The sequence below is a fragment of the Apium graveolens genome, chromosome 10 (assembly GCF_009905375.1).
Source record: "Apium graveolens cultivar Ventura chromosome 10, ASM990537v1, whole genome shotgun sequence".
NCBI classification, from domain to species: Eukaryota; Viridiplantae; Streptophyta; class Magnoliopsida; order Apiales; family Apiaceae; genus Apium; species Apium graveolens.
The window spans coordinates 138,782,266-138,802,891 of NC_133656.1; the positions used below are offsets into that span (position 1 = coordinate 138,782,266).

General features: G+C 34.1%; 1 protein-coding gene across 1 annotated transcript; it reads right to left on the reverse strand.

The window, feature by feature from the left end:
• Positions 1–5: 5 nt before the first annotated feature.
• Positions 6–2,724, reverse strand: LOC141691056 (pentatricopeptide repeat-containing protein At1g26460, mitochondrial-like). The gene is made up of 5 exons (XM_074495803.1): positions 2,387–2,724; positions 1,970–2,279; positions 497–694; positions 213–350; positions 6–110 (listed from the first exon to the last, which is right to left on the reverse strand). Exons 3-5 carry the CDS (start codon positions 659–661, stop codon positions 6–8), a joined length of 408 nt encoding a protein of 135 aa, XP_074351904.1. The 5' UTR covers positions 662–694; positions 1,970–2,279; positions 2,387–2,724.
• Positions 2,725–20,626: the final 17,902 nt, after the last annotated feature.

A 20,626-nucleotide genomic window follows, 5' to 3' on the forward strand; every position in this document is an offset into this window, starting at 1 on the left:
AGCATTTACCTCATGAGAACTAGGGCATTCACATCAGCATAATTTTCTGTATCCATCTCTCTAGCACAGCGAACCCGAATCCTCTTTGTTGGAGAAAATCCAGAAAGCACCTGAATTATGGGAAGTGAATGGAATATATCAAATTAGCCAAGTAAACAAATGGCTAAAAGGGTGACTAATCATCTTATTATTCAAGAAGAAAAGAAAATCACCATATCCTCTATGACAGATAGTGCAGATTTATGATCTCCTGCAGAAAGATGAGCATCAATCAGCAGCACATATGTTGTTGAATTTGCTTTAATACCCAAGCCTTTTAATTGATTAAAGAACATTGCAGAATCTTCCCTCTGTGACAAAGATAATATATCCGATACAATCTATCAACATATCACAACATGCAATGCACGTGTATGTTCTGAGTACATTTGCATGTCATTCACCACAACTTGAAATAGAAAAACATGAATCCAGAATATAATAAATAATTTTCTACCTGATTTAGATTTCCAAAAGCACATATAAGACCATTGTATGAATCTATAGTAGGTGTCAGACGTCCGAACTCAGTGCTTATTGCATTGAAAGTCTTCTTGGCGCGATAAACATCCCTTATATTTGCACAACCTAGGATTATACAATTCAGTGCAGCAATGGACATGTAAGGAGGATTTTCCTGGATCAATTTCACCAACTGAAAATAGACCAGGATAAATTTCAAGGTTGCAAGTTAGAACAAGTAATAATGGCACCAAGAGCACCTCGAAGCACAAATACTTGTAGTTACAAAGAAATTACAGATGAAAGCATCAACAGCCCGGCTAAGAGGTGTCATCACTAAGCACACTGAGACAAAAAAATCAATTTGTTTCTTGATAGCATGCAGAGAGCCTGAGATTTCCATCCTGTTTTCTTTCTAAGTCTTTGAGGATCATTAATATTCTTTTATAGTTGTAGATAAAATCGTCCTCAACTGAACCTTACCGATGATCAGATTTATAAAAAGTTGAAAATGGAGCAAATGCACTTTGCAAATTATTGCGAACAGTGAGGTCGTTACCCCGTCTTCAAATTAATATATCAACTTTAATATATACCTTGTCCTTGAATAATTATATCATTTATATAATATTTAACAGAAAAATGAAAATCTTTAATCAAATGTAAATACCTAAACAATTTTTTTTTTTGTTTCTAAGAATATATTTTTAGTTGCCTGTCTAGTGGCTGTTTACTTGCTTTGTTATCAAATGATAGATAACTTTCTAGGTGGGGCTAGATGAACATGAATAGCCTATAATTGTACGACTAATACTGTAATGTTGTATTTTACCACAAATAATAGTTCCTTACCAGGATTAATTAGAATATAGATAACTAATTTCCTAGTTTAGCCATATACTATTATAGGCTATATTATGCTGATTGATTTTTGCATTCTACACATACTTTAGTAAGTTACCAACTTCTTTATATATGATAATAATCTTAGGATGTCATACAGTAACAGAACAAGTATAACTGAGTTATAACTCTAGCAGTGGAAAAGACTATTGAAAGAGTAACCTTTTTTTACAACACAGAACTGCAATTAATTTTAGAGGCTTAATTACAGGAGAACATTCATAACCAGGAAGAATTTCTACAACTTGTCAACAAAACCTCTATTAATATATTGAGATTCTAAGAATCAGCAGGGCAGTTTTTCCCAGGCTCTCACTGTAAGTTCGTCTTTTGGCAAAAACTGTAAAGGTTATAGTCTAATTTCATTATATTTTAAGATTTTAATCTTGATTTCACCCATAGGTGGTTTGTTTTTTCTTTAGATTGTAATCTTGACGTCATATATTAATGAAGGGGGCCATATGATAGACAAAAGAAATTTCTTATTTACGGTGACAAAAACTAATAGAGAAGATGTAGAAAATATTAAATTGTAAAGTCACCAAAAAATAATAAGATGACATACTTTATCTAAGGTTTCAACACCGCCCTTGGAGCACACCACGACCAGTGGATGGAGAGATGCAAATGGAGAAAACAAATATGCATCTCCTTCACTTCTACCTTTATATGAGGATTCAAGTGCTCACTATTGTAACTTTTACGAGCGATGTGAATCACATTCACGATTTGTTCTTCGAACTCACGGAATTTATAAGGAGGCAACTTAGCAGTAGCTACGCTTTACTAGGCATTTCTCAATGCATTCAAGTGCAAACAAAGCAAGCACACAATCATCACTTAAACCAATTTACGCTCCAATCCTGGTTCCTTTCCTGCTAGTAAAACAAAGGACAAGAATTCCCACGAGATATATTGATCAGAATAAGTAAATAAAAATCTAACAGAAGTATTAAAAATAGGGGACGATAAGGTAACATACGGCAAGCTTTCTTTACACCCTTTTCCTGTCTTAATCATCCTAAAAACAAAACAATAACAAACAATTTGTTACTCATCAATAATTGGCAATAGATAGCAGTCAATATTTTATCCTTACATGTAGCACAGAGCCTTAAAGCAATAGTTTATGGTACTTTGTTTGATGAATCATAAGAGTTCAGGTTTAATGAATAGTTTATTATACTTTGTTTGATGAATCATAAGAGTGAAGGATTATTGAATCTTTAAGATTCATACACACTACAAATGAACCTATATCACATGTATTAATCCTATTGAATTTAAAGTCAACAATTAAGAGCTGAGAGACATGATCAAGTCTTTGCACTATTACTGAATACTTCACAACAGAATTTAAAATCCTGATACTTTGCCGTAGAATAACTAGGTTGTTGGAAAATGTGGGTTGTAGTCTGTGGAAATATAATATATTCTTTTTTACATATTGTAAATATTAGATAAATAGTTTGATTTAGTAATACTGAGCTGACAGGTTAGTTAGAAAGTTAGATAGTTTTGTATATAAGTGAGTTTCATTTCATTTTTGTGAGTAACAAACAGCTTTATCTTCTTCTGATTTTAATGGAATTATTTTTTCCAACTTGATCTCTCTTTCATCTTTCTTGATTGTTTCTCATAGCTCTTCGTGAAATCATCAATGATGATGATTTTATCATGGTATCAGAGTTACAGTGTGTAGTTTATGTGTTTGATTGTAGTTCTCAACAAAAGTTCTGTATTTTCTTGTGTTTTGTTCTTGATTTTTCATCTGAATCTTCTTGATCTTCATCGAAATGGTGAGAAATGGTGAATAATCGTCTCAATCGCAATCGCAATCTCAGTTTCAGCCACAATCTCAATTGGTTAATTCTGCGATCAACTACAACGATCCGTATTTTCTATCTCAAGGAGATAACTCTAATTCTCAATTAGGTCAGATTATTTTCAATGGAAGCAATTATGTGAACTGGAGCAGAAGCGTGAAATTAGCACTTGGAGCAAAGAACAAGATCGGTTTTATTGATGGATCTTTATCTAGACCTGCTGATGATTCTGTTGATTTACAAAAGTGGATCAGGAATGACTATATGGTCACATGTTGGATTTTGTACTCGATTGAGAAGAATATTATAGAAAGCTTCATTTTTACACCTTCCGCAAGAGATCTATGGCTTGAAATCAAGGAAAGATATGGTTATTCTAATGCGCCTCAATTGTATGAACTTCATAAGAACTTGATATCTCCAGAACAACATGATGAATCTATTGCTGAATACTATGGAAAACTTAAGAAAAATTGAGAACAATTACAGATCTTAGAAGCTTTTCCTGATTGTTCTTGTGGTGCAATGACAAAATATACTTGCAATATGTTGAACAAGTTTGTTGAGGCTGATCAGCTTAAGAAATTGATTCAGTTTATTGTAGGATTAAACAAATCATATGACCAGGTTAAAATCAGTTTGTTAAGTATGGATCCTCTTCCAACTGTAAACAAAGCTTATCATATGTTGAATCAAATTGAGAGACAGAATAACCTGAATCTTCAGATTAATCCTATCAACATGAGTGCTTTATCTGTTCAGTCGAATTCTGGTGGTAATACTGGTTATAAATTTTCTCATACTTCTAATGTGAAGAAGGATTATAAGAAAGCAAAATTGGAGAAATTTTGTGATTACTGTAAGCTAAGGGGACATGTTAAGGATCAATGTTTTAAACTCATTGGATATCCTGAGTGGTTTAAAGGAAAAGGAGTTCAATCTGGACCTTATTCTGCTCAGAGGTTTGCTGGAAATGTTAATGATACTTCATCAGGAATTCTTGGATCTTCTCCTTTGGATACTGATTCTTATTCAGTTGATGCGTCTCAATCCTCCTCTATTGGTAATGGTGTCACTAATATGGATCCACAACTCATGTCTTCTCTTTATAAGGAGTTTCTTAAGATGATGCAGGGTGGACAACAGATTACTGGAGCTAATTCTTCTGGAGCAACTTCTTCTGGATCTGCTGCAATCAATTTTGCAGGTACCTTATCAGCTTCTAGTATTTTATCATTACATCATAAGTCTAGTGGTCAAATATGGATCATAGATACAGGTGCTAGTGATCACATGGCCATTCACTTATCTATGTTTCTCGAGATTCAAACATTAGATACACCTTTTCAAATAGCTTTTCCTGATGGTTCTTTTAAATCTGTTCATATTATTGGATCTATACAAATAACTCCTGAAATTATTTTAAAAGGAGTGTTCTATGTACCAGATTTTAATCACAATTTACTGTCAGTTGGTAAATTGCTTCTTGATCATCATTTGTCTGCAAATTTTGAAGCAACTTCTTATTGTTTCCAGGACCTTACAACTAAGGTTGTCAAAGCTGTTGGATTGAAGGAAGGCAATTTATATAAACTCATTCAGCAGCCTTCCTCAACCTCTTCACTCTCTTCTTGTATTCCTCTTAAAAATGCTTTTCAAGCAAATATCCATGTACCTTTTTTACAAACAATTCATGCTAGACTTGGTCATATTTCTATGACTAAGCTACAACATTTACCTTTTGTGTCTCAGAAACAAGAATGTAATAATTTTCACTGTGAAGCTTGTGTTATGGCTAAACATCACAAGTTACCTTATCCTATGTCTACTTCACTAGCTTCTGCATGTTTTGATTTAATACATATAAATTTGTGGGGTCCTTATCAGACTCCAACTATAACTGGTTGTGTCTACTTTCTGACTATCCTAGATGATTGCTCTAGGACTACTTGGACACATCTTGTTCATAACAAAACTCAAGTTCCTCATGTCATTTATGCATTCTTATCTTATGTCACTACTCAATTCAATAAAGCTGTTAAAGTCATAAGAAGTGACAATGGTATAGAGATTGTTCAACAGTTCTGTTCTGAATTATTTTTTTTAAAAGGGATAGTTCATCAAAGAACTATTCCCGATAATCCTCAACAAAATGGCCGAGTTGAACACAAACATAGGCACTTATTAGATACTGCCAGGGCTTTGAGAATTCATGTTGGGTTGCCTGTTAAATTTTGGGGAGAATGTTTACTCACAGCAACTCATATTATCAATCTTATGCCTTCTTCTGTTTTAAACTGGAAATCTCCTTATTCCATTTTAATGAATCAATCTCCTGATTATGATTTCTTGAGGGTTGTAGGCTGTTTGTGTTATGCAGCTAAGAAAACTAATGACAAATTAGCACCAAGGGCTACAAAATGTATTTTTCTAGGTTATCCATATGCTCAAAAAGGATACAAATTATATGACTTAGAAAACAATACCATTATCCTTAGTAGAGATGTGGTGTTTCAAGAGGATGTATTTCCTTTTAAATATTCATGTCCTTCTTCTAGTTCTCCTTCTCTGCCCCTAGTTCAATTAGGGTATGATGCTGATGATTGTATTACTGTTCCTCACAACCTAGATACTTTTATCTCTAATGAGTCTTCCACTTCCTTGGTTCCAAACAATACTGTTACTTCAGAGATTCCAAGTTCAGATTCAGGTTCATCTCATAGTCCTGTTCTAAGAAGATCTCATAGGACTATTCAAATTCCTTCTAAATACAAAGATTTTCAGTTAGCAAATCTTACTACTTCTCAGGATTTCAATATTATAGTTGATTCATCTGATTCTTTCTATGATAATCATCATTTAGCTTCTTTGGCTAATGTTGTCTGTTCATGAACCAAACTCATATGATCAGGCTAAATTAGATCCAAAATGGGTTGAGGCCATGGATAAGGAATTAGCTGCTTTAGAAGCAAATCAAACCTGGGAATTGACTGTTTTACCACCTGATAACAAGGCAATAGGTTGTAAATGGGTTTATAAATCAAAATTTAACCCTGATGGCAGTTTGGAGAGATGTAAGGCCAGATTAGTGGCAAGAGGAGATAAGCAAATTAAAGGAAAATATTACAAACATACATTCAGTCCTGTGGCAAAGTTCACAACTGTTAAAGTAGTGATTGCTTTAACAGCTGCACAAAATTGGGAATTACATCAATTAGACATAAATAATGCTTTTCTTCATTGTTATATTGAAGAAGAATTATATATGTTACCTCCTCCTGGCTTGAATGTTCCTCGTGGCTTAGTTTGTAAATTGAAGAGAAGCATTTATGGTCTTAGGCAAGCTGCTAGGCAATGGAATGCTGAGATTTATGCTCATCTTATTGGACTAGGTTTTATACAGTCTAAATGATCCTTCTTTGTTCACAAGGACTGATGTTACTGGTGTTTTTACAGCAGTTATTGCTTATGTTGATGATCTTCTGGTTACTGGTAGTTCTCTTTCCTCTATTCAAGCTGTTAAAGATTCTCTTCATGAGGCTTTTACCATAAAAGATTTAGGTCAGTTGAAATATTTTTTGGGTATAGAAGTTTCTCGAAATTCTTCTGGCATTCTGCTTAATCAGAGGAAATACATTCTTGATTTGTTAAGGGATAATGGTTTGGAGAATTGTAAACCAGCTTCTTTTCCTTTACCAAAGAATTTGCATCTAAGTATTACTGATGCTCCTTTGTTATCTGATCCTGAGATTTATCGAAGACTTATTGGAAAATTGCTTTATTTGAATATGACTAGACCTGATATTTCTTTTGCTGGGCAACATCTCAGTCAATTTCTTCAAGCTCCTGCCCAAACTCATCTTAATGTTGCTATGCATGTTTTGCATTATCTCAAGGGCAATATTAATACTGGTTTGTTCTATCCTTCAAACAATGATATGGTTTTAAAGGCTTACTGTGATTCAGATTGGGGTAACTGTGTTTTTTCTGCAAAATCTGTTTCTGGCTATGCTATTTTTCTTGGCAATTCTTTGATTTCTTGGAAAACAAAGAAACAGAAACCACATCCAAAAGTTCTTGTGAAGCTGAATATAGGAGCATGAGATATACTACTAGTGAAATTATTTGGCTTCATGGCTTGTTGGCTGATTTGCACATCTCTATTCCAACTCCTATTGACTTGTTCTGTGATAACTTAGCTGCTCAATATATTGCTGAAAATCATGTATATCAAGAACGGACTAAACATCTCAGGGTTGATTGTCATTTCATTCGGGATTATATTATCAACAATTTCATAAATATTTTACATGTTAAATCTGCTTTACAACTTGCTGATCTTATGACAAAAGCTCTGGGGGCCGATCAACATCGTTTTCTCTGTCTCAAGCTTGGCCTGGTTACTCACTCCATTCCCAGTCCAGCTTGAGGGGGGCTGTGGAAATATAATATATTCTTTTTTACATATTGTAAATATTAGATAGATAGTTTGATTTAGTAATACTGAGCTGGCAGGTTAGTTAGAAAGTTAGTTAGATAGTTTTGTATATCAGTGAGTTTCATTTCATTTTTGTGAGTAACAAACAGATTTATCTTCTTCTGATTTTAATGGAATTACTTTTTCCAACTTGATCTCTCTTTCATCTTTCTTGATTGTTTCTCATAGCTCTTCGTGAAATCATCAATGATGATGATTTTATCATAGTCCCCGTTGTCAAGTCAATTTAAGTCATAATTTGAGTGGATAAATGTTGCGTACGCGAATATCCCAATTCTATTAATTTAATATCCCTTTGGTGTCATTGACATAACATATGTCGTTTCTAGTCTATCAACAAGTGACACTTGAAATGCGTTCTCCTCCGAGATAGCTTTCCGAGACACTTTGAATTACTCAAAATGATTAAGAGATGAATGAGATATGATCATCCAAAGTTGGTCTCTTAGTAGTGGAAATTTGTGGAAGAAAAGAAAATCTCATATTGAATTTGTAAAGGAGCATACATAGCTTTATATAGCTAAACACTTATGTAGTATTCAAATGTGTTATTTATATATTGCTCCAACACCTACATGCATGCGCAGAGGTGCAAATCTTGGGCTTTCGAGGGGCAATCCGAGGCTTGCGAAGCCTTCGAGCTTGCCCGCGTGTGCGACGTGCGGACATGAATGTGGCAGAAAATTGGTTCGAATAATCACGGACTAGTTTTGCTAATTTAATTTCCACTGGGCTTGGGCTTTGATAATTTTAATTTGTTTTGATTACGGATTATTATAATTGATTTGATGTGATAATAATCAGATTCCATTACGGATTTGATTTATTAATTGATTGATTGATTAATGCGGTTAATTAATTACTCGTGGAGTAGCGCACAAGTTTCCTCGAGCCTATATAATAACGTATTAGGCTTAGGGTTATTTACACAAAATACGACACATCACAACCGCCTCCTAAACAAAACCCTACCTCCTCTCTCTCTATTCCGGTGATAGTTTCTTGCTCCGTTATAGTTCGCCGAAGGTGCTGTTCGTGCAACACCGTCAGTTTCTCGTTTTATCCAGGGAGGCTAACGACTCGCACATACAGTGAAGGCCGTAATAGCTTTAAGAAGACAGTTATACATCTGGACTCGAGAATGTCTCCTTCATATCCTTCTTGTTTATTTTCGCAGTTTATTATTCTGTTATTCGCACATACACGCACTTATATTGTTTGTATTATTCGCATATTGTAATAACAATCTTAAAGCTATTATTATTGATTATCTGTGACTAATACATCTGTCTCTTCTTGTTTTTGTTGAGTAACAGATCTATGGACAATAACACTATGGACAATACGATGAACACGACGACTGATCCCAACACACAGATCGCTGGATCTGACGGGGTTCACCAACAGGCACCTAACCCTAATGCACAGATCATAGTATCTGATGGGGGTCAGACACCTGTTGGACATGTGCCTGGGGGACACACTGTCATTAGACAGTTTAGTGTGCCTCTTGGAAAAATATCGGGAATACTCGTTCCGCCGATTGTACCTGCGGTGCCTACTGGTGTACATACACCTGTAGTATGGACACACGCACCGACTGTCACACATGCGGTGCCTACTGGTGTACTTACACCTGTAATACAGACGCATATACTGACTGTCACACCTACGGTGCATGTTACACCTGTTATGCCAACTGTGCCTGCTGCACACGCTGATAAACCCGAGAAATTCAACGGAATAAACTTCAAATTTTGGCAGCAAAAGATGTATTTTTATCTGACCACATTGCATCGCTTCCTAAATGAAGAGGTATCATTGCTCACTGCTGAGAGCAACACGCAGACTCTGTATGCTGTGGATGCTTGGAAGCACTCTGACTACATATATCGGAATTATGTGCTGAATTGTTTGGCTGATTTGTTGTATAACGTGTATAGCTCGAAGCCAACAACTAAGGCCTTATGGGAGTCACTTGACCAGAAGTATAAGACCGAAGACCTTGGGGCAAAGAAGTGGATTGTTGGCCGCTTTCTTGACTATAAGATGGCGGACTCTGACTGTGGTCAGTCAGATGCAAGAATTTCAGGTGATCATTCATGAAATTCATGCCGAGGGAATGGCCATTAGTGAATATTTTCAAGTTGCTGCTGTGATCGAAAAGTTGCCGCCTGCATGGAAAATGTTCAAGAACTACCTTAAGCACAAGCGAAAGGAGATGACCATGGATGATTTGATTCTCAGACTTCGTATTGAAGAAGATAATAGAGGATCTGAGAAGAAAGTGAATGTTGCTACTGAGAAATCAAACATGGTGGAGCATGTTGAAAGCTCCAAGCCCAAGAAGACCCCTTCTGGTAAAGAGGGCAAAAATGGCACCCAAGGGAGAGATTTTGAAGTCGAAATTTTAAAGAAAGTGATACAACTGTGATAAAGTGGGTCATAGGTCTTCTGATTGCAGGAAGCCCAAAAAGGCCAACAAGAAAAAAGAAGCAAACATGGTCGATCATATCTCCAAGGAGATGGGTGACATAGACCTCTGTGCGACGGTCTCTGAAGTGAACCTGGTCGGCTCTAATCCGCAAGAATGGTGGATTGATTGTAATATCCGGGATATATCGTGTAATTATTTTTATCAATAAAATAATATTTTGTGATTATTATATGAATTTTGGTGAATTATCTGTTAAGTGGTATTTGTGTTTGAATGTGTAAATATGATAAAATTTGAGTATTTTAATTTTTATAGGTCAAAAATAAAATATAGATAATTGTGATATTTTTCTGTTAATTTTTATGATGATATATGGTTTTATAAATGATTTATGGATATAATAAATTATTTTTCCGAGTATTTATAAACTATTTTGTATAATCGGGAACCAACCGACTTCAATCGTTTTTACGTTTTTACAACCCGAAAATCTCGGAAAACTCCATCCTAACCTAATTGCAATATTCCAAGCATTTTCCATGTTTTGACTTTTTCGATCCAGAGTACGGTTTTCCACGTGAGGGTCCCGGCGCAAAATTTTAGATATAATATTCGTTTCGGTAAATCGATGAAACCCGTACTTTCTAGAAACAGGATCTTTTGATCAAACTATTATATTATCTTCTCGTAATACGTGTAACCAAAGCGCTGAGACCAAGTATATAGTTACAAAATGTATAGATTTGGATAATTATCCTAAAACCGATACCGATTTGGATATGTTTTCTCAAATAAACGTAATATTTTATATCCGGTATGATCCAACGGGGTACCAATATTCCGTAAGTATAAATAGTATTTATCGTATTTTATTTTGTACCATTTGTAGTCAGTAAATTATAAATTTTTCAGAGAAAAACAGTATATTCATAATAGTTTCTAAGAATCAAACCCTAATTTGAAGATGTTACCGATATCCGATTGTGAAGCTCGAGTAACCAAAACAAAGCTCTTGAAACCTACTTTCAGAATCTGTGCTTCATATTACTACAGAATCAAAGGTTAATTTCTTATATTTTTATTTATTTTCGAATTATTTTGAATTAAAATATAAATTTTTGTTCGATATGTTGTTTGTATGATTTGATGCTTGCATGTTTTAAATCTTTTTTTCATGATCATTTTGGTATATATGACTGATTTGGAGTTCAATAACATGTTGAAATTGATGTTTGATTTTCGAAATTATGAATTAGGGTTTATATGAACTATAAATATTTTCAATTGAATTTGGGCGTTTATGCCCTAAGGGTTATCAGTTGTTTTTGATGATTTCATCGTGTTCCTGGTAGAATTTGCAATCGATTCATGTATAGGTTAACAATAAATGATTCCTGGATCGACTAGACCGGGGAAAACAGAGCTCGCTGGAGACGGCGAGTTTTTTGGACTTTTTACGGCCAAATTTGTGATTGGTTATGTGTTTTGATTGCATATACAAATTCCTGGTAGCTAGTAGATCTGTTCTGGAGAGTTTGGTGGCCTGAGGTGGCCAGAGTCGTGTTCTCCGGCGAAGCTCCGGCGAATCGACGAGGGGTTGTCATTTTTACAGTTTAGTCCCTGGAGTTTTGGAGAAGATACAGTTTGGTCCCTGAAGTTTCCAGAATTTGCATATTTTAGAGTCATGTTTTGAAAATTTAAAAAAAATCATATTTTATATTTATTTTAATTTCATAAATTCATTTTTAATTATTAAAAATTCCAAAAATTATTTTTTTAATTCAAAAATAAATCTGAATTAACTAGTTAATTAACTTTAGTTGATAATTAATTAGTTAATTGGTCAATTAATTCAAATATTAATTGATTAATTGATTTAATTAAATATTAATTAATTTCAATTGATTATTTGAATAGATTTAATTATTTATTTTGATTTAAAAATTCCGAAAAATAGTTTCAAGTTAAAATATTATTTTAAATTATTTTCAAGGCTCGATAATTATTATAAAATGATTTTAATGCCATATTCGGGAAATCGAACCCTGTTATTTATTTTTAAATGATTTAACAACCCGTTTTAATTCCGAAAAATGTTTAAAAATTCATATTAAATACCAGAAAAAAAAATCATTTTAACCCCAAATCTTCTTTGAAAAATTATTCTGATCGATTACCTTGCATACTATGTGCTATGTGCTATCTGATTAATGTGATATATGCCTATGTGTCTATTGTTTAACTATTTTAGTCATAACTTTCAGTCCGTAAAACGGATTTGGGTGAAATGAAGGGTAGATGAAACCTTATGACGTCTATGTGAAGATTAGAATAATATGATATTGAATATTGATAGATACTTATGATAACTAGCAGAGTAAGCGGGGCGTAGGAAAAGAAAGCAAGTGATCAGTGAATGTAAGTGAAACATAGAAAAAGTAGACAAGTGGTTGTTGAATAGAATCATTAGACAAGTACCAGTGAAGTTAAAATCAATTGTGATAAGGCAAGTACTTCTGAACCTTTCTCGAGATATATTGCAAATATTTCTAAACTCTCTCGTGACATATTGTTAGTATTTAAAATAGTTCTGCATTATATTGTAAGTGCTTTGAATCATCCAGCCTTGAAACCTGATCACATCATTTGATATTTGAGTTGTAAGCCTTATTCTTTGTAAACCATCCATTGTTGATTTACCAGATACTAAACCACACAAATATGATATTACTCCATAAATACATATCCACCATACATCAAACACTGGAACAGAATTGCTTGAACATACAGAAACTTTTATACTCTATCATACCTTGTAACATCAAAGAACTAAACCTAGTGAAATCATTGTTCATCTAATACCTGATTCTCCTATAGGCTGGAAGCCATTCCTCATACATACCTTGATATACCCTTGTAATATTCATGAATTGCATTACGCTTTTATACAAATGTTTTTATCACTATTGATTATGATCCTGTTTATTGAATTATGTTGTTTATCATACCGAACTATTTTAGAATTGGATAGTTTTCTTTATCTGGACCAGATTCGTGGTCGAATTAGGCCAATATGTGCCTTTGGATCCTGTTTATAGAGCATAGTTGTGTGCCTTGCTCGTGGTTAGTGTGTGACTGATCAGCAACCTAACCTTAGTTTTTAAAATTTAAAATAAATATCCATTTATAATGTTTGTTTAACATGAAACTTGAATCCTCTAAATCATTTCAATTGATCACTGTTTAACCCCAATTATTGCTATTATGACTTGCTGAGCTAGTTAGCTCACTCTTGCAAATCTTTTTATGTATTCTATAGTTAAAAAGGAAATGACTGATAGCGAGGTTTCCCAGTCTATTTACGAGCTAGGATTCTAGGTTGAGTTGGATCGAGTTAGAAGGAGCTTTATATGGTAGTTGAGTTATGCAAGATTGTAAGAATAATTTCATTGTCAATTGTAAGTTAAACTAGTTGGGATTTGGTACGTTGTAATAAAATTTAAGGTTGTGGCTTGTTTTCATACTTTAACCTGTTGCGATCCATGGTTATGTAAAGAAGGGTCATTGCTTACAATATTTTATATACAGGTTTATATATTGTATGTGAGTGAGCCCCAAACCTCTGACCCGGGTTTGGAGGGCGTCACAGGTTGGTATCAGAGCTACAGGTTATAAGTCAATGAAACAAGCCTAGATTGTCGTTATTGGGTAGAGGGTTAGGATTAAGAATTAGAAATAGAAAGATAGGACGTCGTGAGGCTGAGTGTGAGTGTATAGTAGGTTTTCGGTATAATTCGTGTTGCGATTCAAGATTTTTATCTTGCAATGCGATTTCCAAATAATGACAATGGTAGATCCTATTTTCCCTGTATATCTGATCATTCAGAGCCTCCCGTTCGAGGACCGTTATCTTCACCCAGATTTGATCCACACCTTGTTCTTCCACCAGTATTAAATATATTACCTCCTGTTGTAACAGCCGCACCTTTTCAAGCTATTCTACGCTATTCTACCACCCCCTGATGTGAGACCACCTATTCAAGAACCTCCATCTACTTATTCTTGTTCTACTAGAAATTCAGCTGTGAGTGTATCTTTTCCATTTACCCTACACCCTGTTTTATACCCTCAGTTTAATACCTGTCTTATGGAGCAACATCACCTACAAGGATGGATTTGAGAGCTATAGCATATTGTTAGTACACGAGATATTGAGGAAGGTGAGAAGAAACCTAGAGAGAGAATTCATGTGATCCGAAGGATAGCTGCTATCATGTTATATCGAGCCGCTAGTGAGCATGCCACCCATGATTATTTGATGGAGTGGGCTAGAAGGGTTTTAAAGGAGTTTGAGAGGATTGGAGATCCAGAGTTTTCTTGGAATTAGATGTTGGTGTTATGACGAATGTGATATGTATAGTAGCAATGTGATGTGATACCAGTCGACTTTATTCAATAGAATGGACTTGTTGACTATTGGATAGACATGTTGTATTTAACGATAGCAAAAGAAAAATGATGATGGGAGTAGTACCAGTATGGAAATTTTGAAGTGAAGGTACGAATAAGATAATATGCAACGATAACTGAAGTTTTCATCGACTAATGAAGGCAGGATGGACCCAATAAAGGGGTAAAAGATAGATTGAAGTGGATGGACCCTTATGTGATTGCTTCTTTGTTATGGTTAAGAAGGATAACCAACTTATATAGTAATGAGAACCGGATGTGCGATTTTCAAAATTTTAAACAAGTTTTCGAAAAAGATTTCCTTAACAAAATTTCCAAAATCCGTTTTAATAAAATAAGTTTTAAAAATTGGTTGTCAAGTTACTAGGGGTGAGCAAACAAAAACCAAAACCGGACCAAAAACCGAAAAAGCGCACCGAAAAAACCGAAACCGACAAAAACCGAAAAAACCCGTAACCGAACCGAACCGACGGGGCGGTTTGGTAACGGTTATAGTTTTATCCTTAAAACCGAACCGAAAAATGAACTGCTAATATAATTATAAAATATTTAATATATATTTATATACTTATCTATTTTATACAAATATGAGTATATGACACTTGCCAAATTTATATAAGAATTATAAAAACCTTTCACTATTAGGCCTGTACATGGATCACAAATTTTTCATTTAAAATGACAGTTTGAAGAATTTTGGTAATAGTTATATATAAAAAAAGAAGTGCAGTAATAATATACAACAATGGTGTAGAACTAAATTTCAGTATATATTATTTATACACTCTATAAATTTTTATTCTAACTTATCTTAAATTCGCTTCAAGGCATTAACTTGCACTTGCTCGATAGTCATTAAATAACGTCTAAAAATATTCTTAGTATTATATTAAATAATTAATTTTTTTAAAAAAATAAAAAACTGAAAAAAATTGAAACCGATAAATGGTTAACCGAACCGAAAATAATCGTTCCGAAAGGTTCAGTTACGTTTAATAGCTAGAAACCGAACTGAACCGACATACACGGTTCGATAACGATTTTTGGTAAAAACCGAGCCGAACTGAACCGTGCACACCCCTACAAGTTACTATTTGAATTTCTTGTTTATTATGGGACCAGATTACATAGAAAATACGTGTTCCAGAAATTAGTATGGTTAATTAAGAGGGCCAAGTGGACCCGTTATTACGAAAAAGTTTTGATTATTCCTAACCAATGTTACATAAATCGCTAAGCGGACCTAGACGGTTAGGGTACCGCTTAGAGATTAATCGGGTAGGCGGAGATTAATCGGACGGATTAATCGAAACATAAATCGGACGTATTTAAATATTATTATTTATTTTAATTAAAATTATATATAATTTATTAATGTTAATTACATTATATTATATGTACATAAAATTTTGTTACTTTAAAGTATGAATAACATTTAAAGATATCATTTGTATTGTATAAAAAACATTAAAATGAATAAAAAGAAAACAAAAATTAAATAAATATAGAGGAAAACAGTCATGAATCTACGTGAATGAAGTAAATCAATTTTAAAAAAATACCACAGGCCAAACTACCTACTGGCTACTAGGCTACTAATTCAAAGTATATGATAATATTCACAAAGATATCTTGGTATCGTGAAGCTTTTGTATGTATTATTTGAGTATATACTATTCACTCGTCTTCCTCGTCAAAGAAAAATGGAGCAAAGCAATTACGTTCATCTTCGTTTCATGACCAGTTTCCCCCCAATTCTTTTATCGACGAGTAAGATGATTTGACCGCCTTTGACCGATTCAGCCGCCGTTTACCGATTTTGACCATTTTTTCCGGAAAATGCCTAAAGATCTGATTACCTTTGAATCGCGGCAGTGAGAGCTCGCCTAACGCCTACACGCCGCCTAGGCGGCCGCCCAGACCATCTTTTAGAACACTGTTCCTAACAGAAGAGTGCAAATCTTGTTTGATAAGATTAACAACAGAATCAGCGTATAGAGAAACTATTCATCCAATTTTTGAGACTATTAAAGTTTAAAGAATTCGTTATTTTAAAAAAAGCCTGAGCATGATCTAAGAATGTTGAGAAAATTTCCAGTCTTTTCTAAAGAAAGAATATTATTAGCAAAAGAATCGATATGATGAATGATTAATGGTTATTTAAAGTCGTATATAAGAAATTTGAAATTATGAATATAAATTTCGGGAGAACGCAAATATGGTCAAGTTATTAAACCCTTGAACGTGGAGGCACGACGCTAAAGGTACAAGACTTAATAAAGGAATTTATTATAGAGATTAAATTATGAAAGGATTCCGGCGGATTTTCTGAAGTTATTATATGACTCAAATAGGATCAATTGATCAAGCTATGAAGGTATACACAAGTGAAATGAGTATGGTGATCAACGACATCATTCTTTTCTATGATACTCTTGTATATAATTTTCCTGATTCCTGAATAAACATTATAAGTTCTATAAAGTGATAAGAAGAAGAATATTGATGTATTCCTTCCAAAAATCATTTTTCCCTCAAGTTTTGCTTTCTGATTGAGGCAAGCAGTGTTATGGTGAGACGCTTTATCGGAATGATGAAGAGTCGGGTGGGACGCCACCTAATCATGTGTTGTACTCCATATGGTATGAAAGACTGGTCATCTTAAGTACCAATATGGTTGTCTCATTCATATTCAAATCATTACTCATTCTTTCTTTCTCAACTATATATCTGTTGAATTATGGATCCTTCCAATAGTTTTGTTGTATTGTTGTTCCTTATGAAAATTTTCCAAAATAAAATTAATCTACCAAGAACCAAGCGGACAAAGTTCCAATCATTGAGTTTACATGCTTTAAGTATGGGAAAAACCAGGGCATATGGCAAGGATTGTAAATCACCAGCCCAGTCAGTGATGCGTTAAGAATCAAGGGAATCTACTCCGATAATGAATGAGTCTCCAAGAGCGAGAGCTTACGATATTTTTGTGAAAAATGTTATTCAGAATACGGATGTGACGACCGATGTGCTTATTATAAATTCTTTATGTGCTAAAGTATTAGTGGATTCGGGAGCAACTCGATCATTGTTTCTCAAGATTTTATTGATCAATTGAATGGTTAAATAAGATTATGACTAAAGGATTAGTAAACCAAGAACGTGTATATAATAACCAAGTGTGTAGTAATTGTGAGATTGAGGTTTTCGGCAATAAGTTTATGTTGATTTGATACTACTTGAGAAAGGAGAATTTGATGTTATTTTAGGAACGGACCGGCTGTCTAAGTATAATGCCCAGATAGACTATCATGATAAGAAGATAATTATGTAGATGCTAGATTGAGAATGTGATGATGTTTAGAGGTCAAAGGCAAGTAAAGAAGTTTTAACAATAATTCAAACTAAAAGGTTCCTATAGCAAAGATATGAACATTATAGTGACTACGTGATAAATAGAAGTCAGGAGCCAACAAAACTTGAAGATTTTATATTAATCAATGAGTTCCAATACGTGTTTCCAGATGAGTTACCAGGACTTCTTCCAGATAGAGAAATTAAATTCGCGATCGACTTAGCACCTGAAATGAAACCATTGTCCAAGGCCCCGTATAGAATGGCGCCAGTTGAAATGAAGGAGTTAGCAAAGCAATTGCAAGAGTTGTTAGAAGAAGGAGAGATTAGACCTAATGTACCCTATGAGGTGCACCGGTATTATTTGTTAATAAGAAAGATGGAAGCATGAGATTATGTGTCGACTAGCGGAAGCTCAACAAGTTTACTATCAAGAGCAACCTCGAAGTAATGATTTGTTTGATCAATTGAAAGATGCAAAGTATTTTCTAGGCATGATTTAAGATTTGAGTATCATTAATTAAACATTGAACCTAAGGGCGTGCCGAAGGCATCTTTCAGAACTAAGTACGGTTATTATGAAATTCTAGTAATGTCATTTGGATCGACCAATATACCAGTAACATTTAAACTTGATGGACATAATCTTTAAGGAGTATCTGGATAAGTTGTATTTATGTTTATAGATGATGTCATGATTTACTCGAAGTCAATGAAGGACCATGCAAAAAATTTAATGACAGTTTTGGGAATTTTGAGAAGGAAGAAGCTGTATGCTAAGTTTTCAAAGTGTGAGTTTTGGGTTGCATGGAGTTTAATTCTTAAGATAAATAGTCAGTGATGAAGGAACCAAAGTGGATCCAGCAAGAATTAAAGTTGCTATGAATGGGGAAAGATCAAAAACACCAACAAAAGTGAAAAGTTTTAGTATTGGCAGGATATTATCGGAAATTTGTTTAAGATTTCTCGAAGATTGTGACATCTTTGGCGAAGTTTACTAGGAAAAGTGAGAAGTTTTTATGGGATTGAGAAATGTGAAGAAAGTTTTCAGGAATTGAAGAAGAGATTGATCACGACACCTGTTTTATCACTTCAAGATGATCCAGGAGAGTTTGTAATCTATAGTGATGCTTCTTATAAGGGATTAGGTTGTGTGTTCATGCAACATGATAAAGTTATTGCATATGCATCTAGACAACCGAAACTTCATGAGCAGAAGTTTCCTACTAATGACTTGGAACTAGCAGTAATAGTATCTGTTTTGAAGATTTGGAAACATAATCTGTATGGAGAAAGGTGTGAGATTCATACGGACTATAAGAGTTTGAAGTATGTATTCACGACGAAAAGTAAATGTAGTGGCAACGCAATAAGCAAAAAGGAGAAAGTGAATGTGTTGAATGCACATGAAGAAATATCTATGGGATTTCAGAAGTTGGAATTGGAAGTCAGAACTTATAATCCAAAAGAAGCAAGGAAATATAGTATGATATTTCAGCAGAGTGGTTAGAGAAGATAAAGAGATGTTAAGAGGATATAATGGATCAGGATGTTAACAGTTTAGTAAGAGGAAATTTATGCACTCAGAAGAATGATCACGGTATTCTCATATTTTCTTCCAGAATTTGGATGCCACAAGTGACAGAATTAAAGAATGAGATCCTACAGGAAACTTACAATTACAAGTATTCAATCTATCCAGGAAGTGTCAAGATATACAGAAATTTAAAGAAGAATATTGGTGACCAAACAAAAAAGGAAAATTTAGAAGGGATTAGTAAGTGCTAGGAATATCAAAGAATTAACGCAGAGTATCAGAGACCTAGTGGATTATTGCAACCGTTAGAGATGCCGAATGAAAATGAGAGCATATTGCTCTGGATTTTATAGTCGGATTATCAAGGACGAAAGCGAACCACGACGCCATTTAGGTTATAGTAGACAGATTAATTAAGTCAGCTTATTTTCTACATATTAATGGAAGATTTTCATTGGGCAAGTTGGTTTACATGTAATTGAAAGAGATAGTAGTTCGTCATGAAATTTCCGCGTCTATGGTATTTGACCAAGATTCAAAATTTAATTCAAGGTTTTAGAAAAGTTTTCAAGAATGTTTAAGGAGCAAAGTTGAATATGAGTACAGCTTGTCATCCATAGACCGATAGCCAGAGCGATAAAACGATTCAGACAATTGAGGACATGTTACATATTTGTGCTATTGATTTCAAAGGAAGTTGGGATGAAGTAGGAGAACGGAAGATACTTGGACCCAAATTAGTGCAACAGACGAAAGAAGTTGTTAAATCAATTCAGAAAAGGTTAATTGTAGCGCATGATCGTCAAAGGAAATATGCGGATCGGTCCAAGAAAGATATATAATTCAAAAAAGGAGATCTGGTGTTACTGAAAATGTCACCGTGGAAAAGATTGTCTAGGTTCGTAAAGAAAGGAAAACTGAGTCTTAAATATGTTAGAATTTTTTTAAATTTTAAAACGTGTCGGTAAGGTAGCTTATGAATTGGCGTTGCCCCCGCATATGGAACATATTTATTATGTTTTTCATGTGACAACGTTTAAAAAGTATAATCCAGACTCTAGGCATGTAATTGAGTATGAGCCAATAGAACTTCAGGCAGATTT

What these genes read in the sequence shown, in the direction of transcription:
- LOC141691056 (XM_074495803.1), bottom strand. Translation starts at nt 661, where the DNA reads ATGTCCATTGCTGCACTGAATTGTATAATCCTAGGTTGTGCAAATATA. An exon ending in CTTTTGGAAATCTAAATCAG is followed by an intron (nt 351 to 496) that starts GTAGAAAATTAT and finishes TCTTTGTCACAG; the next exon opens with AGGGAAGATTCTGCAATGTT. An exon ending in TATCTGTCATAGAGGATATG is followed by an intron (nt 111 to 212) that starts GTGATTTTCTTT and finishes CCCATAATTCAG; the next exon opens with GTGCTTTCTGGATTTTCTCC.